We start from the raw sequence: 19,080 nt of genomic DNA, 5'->3' as shown, positions 1-19,080 counted from the left end.
CATGCCTATCTCATTAGGGCCGGTTTCCCGGTTTCCTTGGTGTATAGGTTCCGCACCTGGACGGGACGCCGGTCAATCGCAGGTGAGCTGCAAGATGGAGGAGAGTGAGAGAAAGTTGTGGTGAAAGAGTCAGCAGAAGTTCGCCATTACCTCCTGCCGGAGCCGCGTGGAGCTTAGGTGTTTCGCTCATAAACACACACATCACCCGGTCTGAGATTCGAACCTGCGATCCCTCGACCGCGAGCCCGCTGCTCTAACCATTAGGCCATGTGCCTCCACCCATCCGTTATTAGCACAACTAAAAACCACAATTTAGGTAAGACGAAGGAACATGGTGTTAGCATCATAGCCTCCTCACATCCGTTATTACCACACACTAAAAACCACCATCATATTTCTTTTTACACATTTAAATTCTAAAATTGTTAAATATTTCTTCGTCCGAATCATAAGTCCGCTAGTATCAACATATCCACAAATAGACTATCTGGGACTGATCGGCGTTCAGATTGATGAAAACTAAGAGGAAGCCTAATTGTCTGAAAATGATTATTCGTATGTTTCTGCTATTATATCTATCTTCCCATTAAATCAAATATATGCATCTGCTATGTTTAAACAAATATGACACTTACCATAGAACGATGTGTTGAGGAGATATTTTTTTAAGAGGACTTCACCATCAATCTTTTTCATTCGTTCACAAAGTTTCGTCGTTCTAGGGCAGACATCTTGTTGCATCCTATGTATTGCTAAAGCCATTGCGTAGACGGCGTCGTAAATAAACTGCACTTTGCCCTCTTGTTTGTAGTATCCAGGTTCAAGGGTTTCGTCGCCATTGCATATTTGACGTGGCATTTCATTTATAAGCAATGGTACCGACCGCTCTTCAGTCTTCCATTTACAGTTGTGAACTTTTTCCCAATACTCCGTAAACCATGGATTTCTTGTATTTAGATAAGGGTCTAATCGTTGAAAATAATCATCAAATTGAGGTATTACCGTTGAAGTAAGTTCTATAGTCAATGCACCCTCTGCTACTTTCTCGTTGTTTTTAACTGGATGAGGTTGACGACCCCAGGCATCACTAGCTATCCATACAAAATGGTTTGTAACGTTCATTCTTGTGGCTGACTCGAGTATGCTGGTCGCATCCTCGATGCGGACAAAGAGAATAACAACTCTTGCATTTTTCTTCTCCAACAATCTCCTGATTATGTATTTAAAAGTTTCGGTTTTTGAATTGGTAGGAATTTTAACAGTAGTAGCTATACAAATATTTCTCAAACGAGCCTCCTGTTGGAAATAATCAATTCCCGATTCACCATAGTCTCCTTGTGATGCAACCGTTGAAACATATGTCCAGTTAAAAGCTTGGACGAGTTCAACCATTGCTATTGCTTGGAAAGTATCCGGTGGCACTGTACGTACAAAATAATCAAATCGCGTTTTATCACTTAGGGCTGCACTCGTTGATGCATAGCTTATTTGTGGTATGTGAAAAAGTCTTAGAAGGTTTGCTACTTGTAACGAAACACTACTCGAAGAGCCACCAATAACCCCTGCGACAGCTGTTGGAATATACTTCGCTTTTGCTCGCGACCCATCCTCACACTCAAATTCAGATGCGTCTAATGTACTGATAGATGCCCTGACGAATTCAAGTGATTGCTCGAGGGCATACGTTGCTCGAGCACAGGTGTCATGAATCGCCGCACCTAACTTGATTCCAGGCAGGATTGAAGCATTTTGATTGATGTGGTCTACCGTAAATAACATTGCTTCTAATCTCTGAATGGCCCTTTGCACATCTATTTCACCGCATGGTTTATCCCCTTCACCTTTTTGGTGGACAGGAAACAATCCCCCAAGAATAATATCTCCTGGAATGAGAGCTTTTCCTGTTTTATTGTCTGGGGCGACGGAAAATGCGAATGAAACCCAAACCAAAATTGTAAGAACTAAACTGAAGTAAAGACGGCGGAGTTTACGTCTTGAGTTCATTTTGCGGTCACTTCTTCTATAAACTGAAGTTTCGTAGCTTCTGTATAAAACCTCTTGATTTATAATGAAAATAATACGTCATATTGTTAACGTTGACAGAGTTGGCATTAATTGGAATTTAACATGAGATTTTGCTCTTATAATTGCAGGAAACCGTCAGACTAATTTTCATTTCAATGCACATTTTCTCTTCTTGAAGATTCCTGTATAACAGCTGCATTCCGTTGATGAATTGTGTTTATCTAAAAGAAGAAAAAGAAAACAGAAATTATGTTATACACCATATGTTGATGACATATTGTAAAACTAATATAAATACATTTTATTAGAGTACATTAATCAACTTGTTATCATTGTTATTCTAGTCTGTGTTTCTTTCATTAGTTTTTGTGATATATTATTGGGAGCGAATTATATGTAATAATACACAAACTCAACTATATTTTATACGAGATTTAATAATAATTTTGTATTTCTTATACGTTTTTACAGTTCCACGATTAACACCTTGCATCTTTTCTTTGCAAAATGTTGCCACACACGAGGAATAATTGACCTTATCACATCATGTAAAAGTTCTGTTACTTTTTTGTAGTGAGTTCATTGTTGACGGTGACGAAGTAAATGACCTGGTTTCATGTTGGATCAGAGCAATAGGTGAGAAGTTGTTTTGAAAAGCAAAGATCATATGTACATATTTTAGATTTTCATTCAGTAAACAAATAAATATAATATTGCTGTTGTTGATACGAGAAATATATTAGAAAAGCCACGTCGTATATGTTGTTGGATAGGATTACCATAATATGTTTCTGTTTTTACTAAGCGAGGGCAGCATTTCTCGTTAACCTTCACCCGTGTTAACAGCTTATGAAGAAGCACAAACCACTCGTCACTCGTGAGCGAATGAGTTTTCGTTGTGTATGGCTTGCCTCCGCCTTTTCGCGAATTGTTTTAGGTACCAATGCAGCGACGAGTAGACTTAGGAGACTCTCTCAACCTCTTTTACCCTTGACCCAGTGGAGTATCTGGGCCGTGGCATGCATCAGCATCTCAGCTGTATTCATTACATATGTGTAAACTAGAGCAAGGTGAACGGAAGCTTATCATTCAAGGACACAATACGATGACCAATTCAAGATGTGAACCTTTGAGTTTGAGGACCAAACGCTTTCATTAGCAACTTGCGTGCATCACAAAATTTAAGTTTCATATTTTTATATTAAAACAATAAGGCGACATTGTTTTTTCGGTAAGGGAAATTTTTAAGGTAAAAAAGTGGTAAAAAACACAATATAATGTTCGGTGTTTTGTTAGGCGAGCGAGTGAAACAACTTTATGTTAAAAATTTGAAGTACATAGTCGAAGATATGGCCAAAGATAAAGTCCAAATAGCCAAAATCTTTGGGGCGACCGAAAAGATGCTTTGCAGTGTTTCTATTCGGATCTTTACATTGAAATTTCCGATGAGTTCATCGTTGTCTTTCAACTTTCCGGAGATGGAAAGAAATGCTGTATTGGATGATGAAGTGTTAGTTGTTTGAAAAAATACATGATGGTCATGGCTGACGTGTCTTTAATTAATGCTCTGATTATCTGTTTGGTTACTTCTGATCTAGGGTCAAACAGTAACAACAACAACGGTGAGGACGACGACTACGATCCACACCACCACCGCCAGCTGCCCTCTAACAACAACACCAACACCACAGCTACTAATACCGAAACGTCAACGTTGACAACCTTCACAATCACAACCACCATCACCGCTGCCAACATGTCGACGACGACTCCGACCTTTCACCACTACCACTGCCACCACTATCACTGCCACCACCAGCACCCAACAACACTACCACCAACACGTCGACGACGACGATGACGATGACCACCACCACCACCACTAATACAATCACCATACCATCCACAACGCCACTCAACCATCACCAACACCCGTATCTACGCATTCGCGAGGAAAAAACGTAATGTCTGGCCTGTCGCTCGAAATGCTGAACATAACAGTCAAATCTCACGCAAAACACATCCTGATTGCTGTCTTTCAAAATGAAACAAAAAGTAGGGTAAGTATTGATTGAACATTTAAGTTGCTAGGTAGGAAAAAGATGAGACAGCCTCGGCCGGAACGCCAAATTGGGACCATGCTGTAGCATTTCACTCGTTATGCGCGCCATTGTAACACCATACCGTAACCCTCGGTCATTTTGATTTCATCGCATTACTATTTATAATAGTTATATTATCAGACTTTCTTTTCTGTTCGACCTGCATTGACCAAAGCCGGGTTATGCAAACTATTGAACACTGCTTGCTTATCTAACTGGTTATGAATGGTTTATGTCGATGTTCAATACCCTGGCTGTTCCAATCAATTGATCTAAATACAGACAGTGATCTTTTGTGTTTATAACCAAGCTTTTCGTATCCAATGCATTCAATCAATCCATTGATATAATCATAAAGTGCAGAATTATTGATCTGTTTCACTGAATCCTATGTTATATTAGTATAATGGGTGCAGTTTGTCACATAACGACGCCTGCTATGTTCAATACATTATATGTTGTTTCAAAGACGGCTTTCTGTTTTTGTTGTAGTTATTGTTGTCAAGCATTACCGTTGTAATACTGACAGAGCTAATGGCGGTAGGAGTAGCGATTGTGTTGGCGAAGCTGTTGGTGTATTGGCAGTTAATAGCAATGTTGAAGGTGTTTTGACTTGTTCAGTTTTCAGTTATTTGGTCTCAAGTCGTAACCCTTGATAAAACAACACTTTAATTAATAGCATTTCAAGGGGTTGCGTTCTATGCCTTGACCCGAACATAGGACGGGGCGCACCTCTTTGAGCTGGGAAATAAATGGAATGCCTGGTGTGCCTTGTTGTAGTTACTCCCTCCTAAAAAAATGGGTAAGAGACCTGGGTATATATAAAAACAAATATATATACATTTCAACCGATGAGACCATCTCGTCCTTTTAACCGTCCCAAAAGCTAAGACTAAAACTGACGGCCTCTGTCCTTTCTTTTTAATAGACACCAAACTGTGAATTAACGGAGAATTAACAAATTAGCGGTTTTTTCTAGCACGTTAACTGACCGTTTGGAAATTCTCTGTTTTGCTGGGGATCGCTGTGGTTCATGCCCTTATCAGACCTGATCCAGTAAACCTATTATAGTTGTGACTTACCCTTATTTCTATTCCTTTTCAACCAGATGTGAGATCAAGATCCAACTGGATGGCATCCCAGTCTTTTACTGGAATTTGTCTCATGATTTGTCGATGCATTGCCGAAATAACGAGAAGGCATCTATGTGGTCGCACTCTCTGTTAAAAATAACAACCAAATCTCCTGACGATTTCACACCTTTATATACGGAAAAAGAAGGAAAGGAAAGTTTGGATAACGCAGCCCTATAATACGTCGTTTCTTCACCCTAAGATCTAATTGTGGTTTTTAACTAATCGAGCCACCTCTTGGATGCTACTCTGAGTTTTGTTACAGAGAATGAATTTTGTGATTGGTTCTGTGATTGGGAAGCTCGCTTTCAAACCTTGTGATTTTGGGGTTCAGTTCCACCGCGTGACAAATTTGACAAGTGTCTGCTCCTACAGCCCCAGGTCGACGACCAGTGCCTTGTGAGTGAATATGGTAATCAGAAACTGTGTGAAAGTCCATCGTATATATATCATATGTATATATATATATATATATTATATATATATATATATATATATATATATATGTGTGTGTGTGTGTGTGTGTGTATATATATACACGTATGCGTATATATACTTTTATGTGTATGGGTGTGTAACAGTATGCGGCTTTGTGTTTAACCCCACCGCCCCGATTAGAAACAGGTGCTGCCTTTCTTTAAGTGCCAGTTGCTTAACGGTTCGGCAAAAGAGGACGATAGAATAAACACTAAATTCAGCTACAAGTACGGGGGTCAATTGAAATGACTGGCCCCCTTCAAGGCAGTGCTCCAGCATGGTGACAGACCTATGAAATAAACAAGTAAAAGTTAAAACACGAGAAAGCAATAGACGAGATGGGATCTGCGCAGCGGCAGAGAAATTATTTTATTTGATTTCGTAATTTCGTGACTTATTTGCAGTTGAAACCCGGCCGAGATCAACCAACTTTTTTTTATTTATTCAAAGATTGATAAAATCAGCAGCTGCAACAAACTGTAAATCGATTCAATCGATTCAAACCTTCTTCTGCAAATTTGTCGATTTCCACTAATTAAGAAATTGATAAATGGAATATATATATTTTATTATATAAATTCATGGCTGTTAGTTGTTTTCTCATATTTTTATATTGCAGATATTAATGGCTGCTTTCATTTTGCTTGATAATGGCTACAAAACGAGTTCCAATTCGCTAGAGATACTAAACATACAAGCTAAATATTCCTCAAAGTACACCTTTATATCTTTCAAAGGCGATGGTCTCATAAATTGTTCAGTTCCTAATAATAATTAAGAAAAAAGAATGGAAGGCCTTCCCGGGACATCGGCTCATAAGGCCAGTTCCCAGGGGAAGAATATATATGCCTGCCCGTTGTGTGGTTACCCGTTTTTGCCAATTGAGTGGACTGAGGCAACGTAAACTGTTTTGCTGCTTAATGAAAAACCCATAACACATTGCCCTCGTCCAGAATTAAAATCACAATCTTACGGTCATGAGTGCAAGATCTTTACCACTCAACCACGCGCCGTAACTCGATTACAAAATAACACAATCAATAATACGGCATGAATCTTATCAACTGAACCAACAGTTAGTGAATTGTTGTAGTGAACGTGACTCTGTTCATAGTTACGATAATATGAGAACAAAGCTGGTGAAATATAGATGGCGCTGATGGTTGGAGCTATTATTTTTATGACGGTGGATGCGATGATGAAAGTAGAAAATTGTACACGAGCGAATTTCCGTGTATGTTTATAGGTTTTAGCAGTTATAGTGTCTTTATTAATGTCTTCTTGATGTTTTGGTGTTGTCTTTGTGGCAGCGTTCCTTGTAATGTTTTACAGTCACCACAAAGATGGTTGCGATTTCTGATTGGATGAAATCGTGCGCATGAGCGAAATCATTTAATTTACTCGTTCGTTTCAATTATTGGACTGTGGCCATGCTGGAGCGCCCCACTTCGAAGTGTTTGACCGATTAATTCGATACCAGTACTTACTGTTTTATCTCGCACTTCTATCCCATTTTGCCGAACCCGCCAGGTTACAAGAATTTACACAAACACAAAGCTGCACATACAGTGAGAGATACACACGCACATACATGTTCCACTGGCTTCCACTCAGTCTCCGTCGAAACTTATTCCCCAAATATTGAACAGCCCACGGCTATTGGAGAAGACATTTGCTCAACGTAGCGCACAGTGGAACTGAACGCAAAAACCAAGTAACTGCAAAGCGAACTTCTTAACGACAGAGCCATGCCTGCAGCTTTGGATAAAATAGAGATACATCTATAAATATGAAGGCAAGACTGATAAGGATTATGGAATTGGTAAGAGGGTGGAAGGGAATAAGATGGTATATGGTGATGGGAATGAAGGTTCATAATCCTTCATTCCTATCATTTGAAGAATTTCCATTAACAGAAAAAAAAGCAATAAATAAATGATGAAAAATAAAAACGAAAATCAGCGGTATTCCAGTTCTTTGAAGAAAGAGTGCCGGGAATTTGCTGAAATGAAACGCTAATCTACCACTGAGATTTCTAATCAATATCAATTATTGATCCATGGAGTGTTGGGTGTGTGAGTCAATGCGCTTGCCTTCATTATTAGTTATAGAGTTTATATTTCTGCTGAAAATCGAAACACGCCACTCATCACCTGTTTCATTTAATGCTATAATTTATCTTCAATAAGCTCTCTCTCTCTCTCTCTCTCTCTCTCTCTCTCTCTCTCTCCATCTCTTTAGTTATGTTTTTCATTTTGTATATCTCTCATGCTTCTAGTCTTTTTTCCTCTCCTCTAATGCTATCGCCCCCTCCCGTATTCCCCCCTCTTTTTCTCTCTCTCTCTCTCATTTGTACTCACTCACCCACTCACTTCCTACTCTTTTCCATTTCTCTCTCTTACTCTTTCTGTGTTTCATACTCTCTGTGTCGCCCGCTGTTTCTATTCACGTAACGTATAATTCGCAACTGGTATGGTTAGTATAAAAATACCATAGATTTATAATCAATAACTGCAATAATTAATATTAAAAAAATGAAAACAAAAACCAACTTTGAATGTAGCCGAGGGCGCTGCAGTAAACTGTCTTGAATTCCTTCCATTTCTAGGAACCAGAAACGTACTTGTATGTAACGAGTTCAAATCTAGCATAAGTCAACTTTGCATTGTTTCTGTCGATGTGAATAGAGTAACGAAGGCGGTCTATGCACGACCTTTCGATTTGCCAGAAATAACAGTCACTGTCAAATCCATTTCTGAAACTGAGATACATTGAACACTGTAATTTTTGATAGAGAAATACAAAAAGACGAGATGGCCATGGACAAGTTTGATTGTATCTCTGCTTATTCATGGCTGAAATGGAGCTAAACACGAAGTATTATCGTATTATGTATGAGGTCGGTTCGTTATCATTGTACTTTCTATCTCAACTACAAATCGCTGAATATATTGAAGGGGTTTCTGCAAATGAGGAACTTAGAGAAGAAGTAAAAACACAAACTATGACTTTGATCTGTGTTGCTATGTAACTGAAAATTTTAGAATCCATCAGAAACTAAATGAAATTAAACAAATTAAACAACCTATTCTTAAAATCTTACCAAGAAATATTTTTTCTAATGTTAATAAATATCCCTAACTAATTAAAGTACAATTTATTTCTCATAGGTTTTATTGTTTTTAATTAGCTTGAAGGTATCGAAATGATGGTCATTAAAGTGTAGGATAGAATGCCTTCTGGTATTCGTTATGTGTCCCTTCGCTATGGGCTGAAATCCTGCCGAGACCAAATTTGGTTTTCATCTTTTCAGAACCAATAAATGTAGCACCGGTTCACTCCTAGAGTTGAGTCGACTCGAATCTTTTCTTTCTTTCTTTCTTTCTTTCTTTCTTTCTTTCTTTCTCAGCGGTTAGAGCGTCGGGTTCCCAATCATGAGGTAGTGAGTTCGAACAACCTGTGCTGTGTTGTGTTGTGCTCTTGAGTAAGACAATTCATTTCACGTTGCTCCATTTCACTCAGCTGCAGAAATATGTTGCGACGTTACTGGTGCTAAGCTGTATCGGCCCCTTTTGCCTTTCCCTTGTATAACATCAGTGGCGTGGAGAGGGGAGGCTGGTATACATGGGTGACTGTTGGACTTCCATAAACAACCTTGCATGGATTTGTACATTGGAGGGGAACTTTCACCGTGCAATTCCACGATCATTCATGATCGAAGAGGGTCTTTACTCGAATCTTTTACCGTTTTACTTGTTTCAGTCATTTGATTCTGGTCATGCTGGAGCACTCTTAAAGAGGTTCAGTCGAAGAAATGGACTCCAGGATTTATTTGTTGCAAGCCTAGTACTCATTATATCAGTGTGTTTTGCCGAACCGCTATCTTAAGGGGACATAAACACAGCAGTATCCGTTGTGAAGCGATGTCTGTGCAACAATGCAACAATTCAGGTGCATTTTCAAATCCTAGACCAAATTCTCCCACCTTGTTTCCTGCGTAGGAATGTATTTAATCTCTCCATATATATATATATATATATATATATATATATATATATATATATATATATATATATATATATATATACGAAAGAAGGTTTGAAAATGCAATTTAAAAGATGTTTATTTACTTTACCGGTTTCACTCTTTGGAAAAAGATTATCAAAAGTAACATGTGGAAGTTTGGTTGCGTTAATTATTGGTTGTTGCAAATTGCTACATTACATATATATATATATACAGTCTTTGGTAAAAGGGACATGTTAAGGACATAAAAAAGTACAACAGTATGTTGAGAACATAAAGAGGTTTAACAAGATCATTGAAAAAATGGGCAGAAAAGATTAAAGTACTGAACTTTTATATATATACATGTAATGTAGCAATTTGCAACAACCAATAATTAACGCAACCAAACTTCCACATGTTACTTTTGATAATCTTTTTCCAAAGAATGAAACTGGTAAAGTAAATAAACATCTTTTAAATTGCATTTTCAAACCTTCTTTCGTATATAATTCCACTCGTGCGATACCCCACAACTGAACTTTGTTATATATATTATATATATATATATATATATATATATATATATATATTATATATATATAAATATATCGTCTCTGATGAAGGGATATCCCTAATAACCCAGAAACAGCTGTAAGACTAACTGTCTCTTTCTAAATGCCCTGAAAATCCACACAGTCTTGGCTTTGTTGTCTCATTTTATTTAACATATATATATACATATATATATATTTATATTCATTTATACGCAGAAACATACACACACATACACGTATAAGTATATAGATATACATACATATATATACGTGTATATATATATATAATACATATATATACGTGTATATAAATATATATATATATATATATAATATATATATATATATTATATATATATATATATATATATATATATATATATATATATATATATATAAACATGTACTCTCTTAAAGATAGTATATGCAATTCCCTTTTGATGAGACGCAAATACTGAACAATAATGAAACAACAAACAGTGAGTTATTTACATAAGGAGTAACTGTTTGCCATATCTTGATGGCTTAGCGACATTAGCTGTGCATAAAATTCGATTTAAGACACGCAATATCTTTCTGTGCCAATCAGCCTATATACATAATGCATATGTGTATGTATACAGATATATCAAAATCAATATATATATATATATATATATACAACACACGTTAACGTGTGATATTTCTGTAAATAAATTATAATAATTAAGCTTATAAGCGATCACCTTGTATTAACTAATGAAAATAGTCTGATATTGGGGTATATAGCACCCTACCGACGGAAAGAAAGTGGGTTTTATGAACGGGTGGGACCGGATCGCGATAAATGTGCTGCTATTACACAATGTAGCCACTCTGTTCTTCCCTTAGATTTAAGAATTATAATTTCATAGTGTTGATTTTTTTAAACAAAGAAGCATGTGTGTTTTCGGCGATGATATATATACATACATATGTATATATGTGTGTGTATGGGCGCGTGTGCGAGTGTGTATAGATCCAAAGATCAAAGTATAGATCCAAAGTATAGATCCAAAATATAGATCCAAGTATAGATCCAAAATATAGATCCAAAATATAGATGCAAAGATCAAAGTGTAGGAAGTTAGTAGGCTTCAAGGAGTCTGTGGAAGGTATAAAGAACAACTTTCAGGAACAGTAATGTTTCATTGACGTAGAAGGTAAATATTTCTCATATCGAAGGGATTGCAGCGTATGCGACTATAAATCCAAATTTATATACTCCATTCCCTAAATTTGGATATGTACAGGTGTGTGTTTTGTGTGTATAAATCTCTCTCTCTCTCTCTCTATCTGTCTGTCTCTCTGTTCTATCTATCTATCTATCTATCTATCTATCTATCTATCTATCTATCTATCTATCTATCTATCTATCTGTCTGTCTGTCTGTCTATCTATTATCTATCTATCTATCTATCTGTCCGTCCGTCCGTCTGTCTGTCTGTTTGTCTGTCTGTCTGTCTGTCTATCTATCTATCTATCTGTCCGTCCGTCCGTCTGTCTGTCTGTTTGTCTGTCTGTCTTTCTGTCTATCTATCTATCTATCTATCTATCTATCTATCTATCTATCTATCTATCTATCTAGCTAGCTAGCTACCTACCTACCTATCTACATACGTATGTATGTATGTATGTATGTATCTATCTATCTATCTATCTATCTATCTATCTATCTATCTATCTATCTATCTATCTATCTATCTATCTATCTATCTATCTATCTCTGTAACCGTGTGTGCGATACACATATATTGTTAACTATATCTAGAATTGTTTCTTTACTTCCTTGTTTTCCCCCTTTTCCCTTCTTGTATTTCTCCTTATCTTCTCCATTCCATAAGCTTCCCTCTCTATTGTTTCAAACTCTTCTATAGTGGCGCCTCTCTGTCGCGTTTTAACTGAATAATGATAATGTTAATCACATTAGATGCTTTCTATTCCCATTATAATTTAGACCATGCAGATAACAAGTAAATCTCCCAAGGCCACACCTACTTCTATCTCGGCAGATTTGAATCGTTTGCACGAGGCACCATTCGCGGTTTACCGAAATCACAATTTCCACTCCCATTTTTATTTTCAAAAGGTTTGTATTACTTCTATTATGATTTTTTCCTTAACTCTTAACGGCCAACCATTTCCCAACACAAACAGCAGAGAAAGAGGTGCATGCTAAAATTATATAACAGTTTTAATGTTACATAAAACAGACTCCATAACTTTTTCGAACATATATAGCGTGTTTTTGTTTTGTCCCTTCTTTCCCTTCACTTATTTAATTATCACATACAGTGCATCGTGAGTTGCTATTGTACCGGAGTTGCATACACTCTCACATTTTATATTTCATCATTTACAACTTATAATTTATAATTTCAATATGGGCCGAAGTTTATTCGGTACATGGATTAATAAACTTTTGTAATTTATTTCACCTTTTCTATACAAGCCTGCACAGACTGAAGCCCAATCAACCCTTTTGTTGTGATCGATTGTATTCCACTATGTGTGTGTGTGGTGTGTGTGTGTGTGTGTGTGTGTGTGTGTGTGTCCGTGTGTGTGTGTCCGTGTGTGCGTGTGTATAGAGCAGCGTGTTTTCTTACTGTGCTGAGGAAAGTTTCTATTCCGAGAGAGTTAATGCAATAATCTCCATTTTATATGAATATAAACTGTATGGTTTTATAGATATAGCTATTATTTTAAGGAAATCAATTCCCCCCAAAATATTAGGTATTGAACCAGTATTTCTTTGGATGAAACCATCCCTTCATGATGTTAACACAACCTCTAATCGAATTATATATATATATATTTGTGTGTGTGTGTGTGTGTGTGTGTGTGTGTGTGTGTGTGTGTGTGTGTGAGTGTGTGTCAGGAAATTCATTTAGCGAATAAGAAACATCCGCAATGATTATATTTCACATGCTAACACTGAATTATTGGTGCGCCGGAAAAATTCATTAGCAGCATTTCGTCCGTCTTTACGTTTTGAGTTCAAATTCTGTTGAGATCGGCATTGGCTCTCTTCCTTTCGGGGTCGATAAAATAAGTAGCAGTTCGATGCTGGAATCGATATAATGCAGACACGCCTTCTCCCAAACTTGCTGGCATTGTGCCAATATTGGAGCCTATGTAATGAAACACTCCCCACCCCAAATGTCAGGCCTTGTGGCTTTTCTAGAAAGGATTATTATTATTATTATTATTATCATCATCATCGTGTTCCTCCTTTATCAACTAGTTAATCAATTAAGCAATTAACTAATCCATTACCTTTCTTAATCGTCCAATCAAGACGTCCGTCTGTCGGTTTCATTTGTCAGGTTCTTTCGTCACCATTCGCGACCATGTCACATACTTGGCTTCGTTGCGTCGAGTCAATCTCGTTGCCGCCCGGCTTTCTTATTGCTTTTATACGTTTGGGATGTGTGTGTGTGTGTGTGTGTGATGGTGGGGGGATGAATGTAGTTGTGTGGGCTTCCGTTTACCTATGCGAGTCAGTGTGTAAGTATTGTTCTTGTACATTGCAGAGTAAGTGAACGTGTAGGTACGACGACGAAAATACTTTGAAACCTCATTCTAATAACTTAGTGTTTTGATAGATTTATCGAACGACCAATCCAGCATTCGTTTACTTAATTAGTTAAATGATTAACTTCTTGACTAATGACAAGAACAAATGAAACAGGACCAGAACTGCTACTTATTAAGAGTTAATTATTAATCTAATTAGATTAATTTCGATAGTGATATATACTTTAAATTAAAGCAACATTGTTCGGCATTGGAAGAGACACGACTTCCAACGAATTGCTGGAAGTATTTTGGAGATAAAGATCCGAAATTACACAATAATAATAATCCATTCTATTATAGGCACAGGGCCTGGAATTTGGGGGCGGGGGGTGGATAGTCAATTACTCACTCGCACTCACACAAACAACAATGATATACTTTTGTTTATCTAACTCAATCTTACACGACTGGCAACAAAATAGCATTTACGTCGCAGACTGTCAAAAAGAGGGGGCGAAAGTTGTAAAACAAAATTTAAAATGATTTACAGCAACAGATTGAAACGTAACTGAAATAGGAGGTATCACGTGATAAAGTTGAAATAGGAGGCGACAATTCAAGAATTAGTAACAAAACATATTCTTTTCTACTCTAGGCACAAGACCCGAAATTTTGGGGGGAGAGGCCAGTCGATTTGATCGACTCCAGTACGCAATTGGTTCTTAATTTATCGACTCCGAAATGAAAGCCAAAGTCGACTTGGGTGGAATTTGAACTCAGAACGTAAAGACAGCGTGCTAACGTTTCTGCCAACTCACGGCCTTAGTAACAAAATATATTGCCGCTACATTTACAAAAATACTTCTCTCTCTCTTTCTGTCTGTCTGTCTGTCTCTGTGGTGTGTGTATATATATATATGCATAAACGTGCGTACACACACACATACACATACACACACACACACATATACAGACACACACATACACACACACATACACACACACACACACACACACACACAAACACACACACACACACAGTAATAAGGATTTTATTCAGCATATTCCCCTTTCATATTCACACACTGCGGCGGTCTTTCAGCTTTTCTAAGAAGAAAAATAAAATCAAAAGTTTGGCTCTCCAATCACTCTTCGCAAGACCCTTAAAGCCAGGAACCTTTCAGCACCTTCTCGTATATACACACATAATTATACACATAAATAGATGTGTGTGTGTGTGTGTGTGTGTGTATGGTGACGTACTTGCACGGCAAGTATTTTGATCTACGATCAAAAGCTGAAACTAAAGTGAAAATAGCATCGTAAGCACGAATCCACCATTCAGAAGCACATAAAGACCGTTGACTTCGCATATGTTCTTCAAATGGTGATAAAAGTTACATTCCTCGAAACTGCGAACTGTTCACTGACTAAACATGTGCTGCAAAATCGTAGAGCACAATTTTCTCACTGACTTTCGTGAGTGAAAGTATCGCAGTTTCCAGCGATAAAAAGTTTTTACATTTTACAAATAAATGTTTAAACGAAGCGGACGGACTTTGTGTTTCTGAACATGTCTTCCAGCTGTAATCGCTACACACACACACACACATACACACACACACACACACACACACACACACACACACACACACACACACACACACACACACACACACACACACACACACACACAATATAATGATACAATTAAACAAATACGACTGATTTAGCTAGAAATACGCAATATACATCCATGTATACAAGTAAATAGAAAGAAAAAACTGAGAATATTCTAAGATCGAATGGCCATATATAAATATAAAGATATTGATCTATTAACAGATCAAACTTACACAAAGTAGAAAGTCACAGATAATTAAGGGAAGAAGGTTTAATAGGTTAGGAGGAGATGAGGAGGGAATTGGAAGTATGAGGATGGGCTGGCAGTAAATGGAATGTGCTGTGTAAGAAGAGTTCAAAAGTACTCTTAAGAAGAAATATATAATATAAGGGGTGGGTTTGGTAGCAAGAATATCTTTCTAGTGTGACTAAGTTGTAACTTAATTCTATATCGTAATTAGGGAATCACACAGATTTAACATAGTAGGCAAACGATCAGTAGAATATATATTTACATGAAAGGATTAAATTGGAAAATCTATTCATGAAGGGCTTTGGTTGTGAAGGATGAGGAGCGATTCTCTTAAACAGAGTCTGCGAGCTCCGAGGTTAGTGTTGTATGGGATACCGTCACAGATAATAGACCAGGATAGATTGAACCCTGAGCCATGTGGTTGGTAAGCAGGCTACTTACCATACAGCTACTCCTTAAATTTGTTTTACTGAAATATAATTGTCAGACATAAATAAATAAAAATAATATATTTCTTAATCTCTCAAAGAGTTTTATGCCGTAGCAGCACGATAGAGTGATAGCATGCTACCACTTTATAAATAAATACTTCCTCTCTTGAGACGGAAGATAATATTTCTCTAATAAATTTGTTATTTATGATATTGTGATATTATTTATGATGTTATCTCCTCGCTTCTCCATTTAGTGAGACAGATGAAAATAGCCCTCTTTCACGACTAATTTATAAAGTTTGTTGGCTTTCTCAAGAGTATAACAATCCAGAGTTACCAAAGCTTTTCACGATATATTTAAAAAGAGAAATGTAATTAGGAACGTAAAATGTATAATTTTGTTATGATCATTTCGTGGTACATGCGAAAAAAAAAAACTGACATCCACTTGCAAAGTAAGCTAGTTGAGTCTCTAACCGTTCTTATGTTTCCAGAGAGAATTGAGAAGTAGTGAATCAAGTTAAATGGTTTCGAAGCTGAACTATTAGGCACAGGGTAACTATAAATACTATAATACTACTAAAAATCCTTCTGACTTATAATAAATATCTTAACGGTATCCTTATAAGTGGTTTTCATTTTAGTTTATACCTTTTAAATACGGAAGAAAAACAAGTAAAAATCTCCCATAAAGAAAGAACTAAAACAGAAAGTAAAACAAAAACCAAGATGGCTATTCATCACCTTCTGCACTAAACGAAATGAAAAGTAGATCTGAACACGAGAGAGCAAAGTCAGATTACGACTTAATACTCTATTATCAGGCTGATATCATTATTAGGTTTCATATGTAAGCGGAAAGAAAGTGTTATTGTCTTACTTGAATCGAGGTAGATAATATCTGTTCTGTTTGTGAAGTAAAAGCCACGGGAAATACGATAACATTTTATATTTGTCTACGAAAGCTGCTCGAAAGTGGAAAGATTATTTGCTTTGATATATCATAAGGAGTGTCCTCTACGTACGAGGATTATACCATTCTTTACTCTCTTGCAATTCGGTAGATGGATTATCTTTTTGGTGGATTTAGATACAAAATAAACAACACGTTGATTTCAAGCCAAAATATACTTTGTGCTTTGTGCTTTATCACAATACCATTTAATATTAATCTGTATCTGTCCAAACTTCCTTCAGTTTGAATTATATGACCTAAAACCGGGTCGCATGATCAATTATTTAATATATATATATATATATATATATATATATATATATATATATATATATATATATATATATATATATATATCTTCAAAAATAAGAGCTGGGGAAAATATGTAAGAGGAATAATTCTTCGGAATCTAATATTTAACAAAGTTACTTGGTGCAAAAATTGTACTCTTTATTACATTTCATTGAAGAAACCAATTTTTCAGATACCGTTACCTGCGAGAAATTTAATTTCAAATAATTGCATTTAGGGCTTGTATTTGTCTCGCCTTATCTCCAATAAGGGAACAACGGAAAGCACTGAAAATGAAGATGTATCGCAATATATAAAGGAAGGTAAATGTCATTACTTCATTGGCTCAAGTGAAACTAATAGACCTGCACAAACGATTGAACGTCTTCGCCTGGATCTTATAAGTGACAGCGTAAAGGAATCAGTAAACACATAGACAAATACTAATATCGTATGTACATACGTATGAATCAAAAATGACCAATAGATATGCATATATATATGTATATATATACATGTATTTGTGTATGTGTACGCGTGTGTGTTGTGTGTGAGTGTGTGGATATTTATATATATAAGTACAAAAGTGCTCATTGTTAGAGGCATATACGCATATATGCACACATTCCTGAACATACAAAAACACACTAACGCATATATAGGATAGGGATTAACGAAGCATAATGCAAATGGACGAACCCAGGGGACCCGTTTTATAGATATGAAAAATAAAAACGAATTAAGGTACATTAAGTAGCACACAAAAAATATTCACTGAAGCGTTGATATGATATGTCACGTACATAAGCATATATATATATGCGTGTGTGTGTATGAATGTGAGAATCGATGAGTGTCAAAGAGATGTGTGTGAGATGAATGCAAGACAGACACACTCATATACACACATACACACGGACACACATACATAAAACACACACATTTCTCTGTTACTATATATATATATATATATATATATATATATATATATATATATATATATATATATATATATATATATATATATTATATCCTTTGTCTACTTTTAGGTGTACGACTGCTTCTGAGGAGTCTAGAGGTCCATCCAAGTCGATGATAACCATTCCGTTCTCTTCCAGTATAGTGTCGTGGATACTAGTATACTTAGAGCTAATACGAGTTATACAACACAGTGTAAATACAGAGCAAAAGTAGATTATGATAAACACAAATTCATATCATTTGTTTTGTCCGTACGTTACAGAATTGAGGCTATTTGCAAATTCTGCGCTGGATAAACCGGGGGTGATTGGATGCTATGCCACAACAGACCTTCAGAGGACAGTTTTATGCATTATGGCACAAGCAATACAGCGGATGCAATGACTATCATGTTGAAACTTGCTTAAGGAACAAATATAATGCGTTTGTTATAATTCCTCTTATATATATATATATATATATATATATATATATATAACGGGAAGGTTTACGAAAATGAACAAAAGACAAAGACAGGTGGAGTACAAACAAACAATTGTATTAGTATGGCGCCCAGGAATAGAAATAAAACAAGTCTCGAGCCTACGTTCTTCGACAGAAAGATACACAGAAAAGAAACAAGGAGAGAAACAAGGAGAGAAAAAATGCGTGCAGGAGCTAACGATTCAACATGAGTAAAAAAAAAAAATATATATGTATATATATGT

General features: G+C 36.3%; 1 protein-coding gene and 1 long non-coding RNA gene across 5 annotated transcripts in view; one reads left to right on the top strand and one right to left on the bottom strand.

Moving 5' to 3' along the window:
* LOC115217464 (metabotropic glutamate receptor 3) overlaps positions 1–19,080 on the bottom strand; it is a 477,824-nt gene that overhangs the window by 106,475 nt on the left and 352,269 nt on the right. For all 4 annotated transcript variants that reach the window (XM_036507042.1, XM_036507043.1, XM_036507044.1 and 1 more), the window contains one exon: positions 636–2,246. In XM_036507042.1, coding sequence (XP_036362935.1) covers positions 636–2,004 — 1,369 coding nt within the window. In that variant the 5' untranslated portion in view covers positions 2,005–2,246. The remainder of the gene's footprint in view (positions 1–635; positions 2,247–19,080) is intronic.
* LOC118765308 lies at positions 2,623–18,690 on the top strand. Its single transcript, XR_005001145.1, has 4 exons — positions 2,623–2,661; positions 3,624–4,085; positions 12,275–12,406; positions 18,442–18,690. It is a non-coding gene; the product is annotated as an uncharacterized LOC118765308 (long non-coding RNA).

Source organism: Octopus sinensis, linkage group LG11 (genome assembly GCF_006345805.1).
Source record: "Octopus sinensis linkage group LG11, ASM634580v1, whole genome shotgun sequence".
Taxonomy (NCBI): Eukaryota; Metazoa; Mollusca; class Cephalopoda; order Octopoda; family Octopodidae; genus Octopus; species Octopus sinensis.
This window is presented reverse-complemented; position numbering and strand designations above follow the sequence as displayed.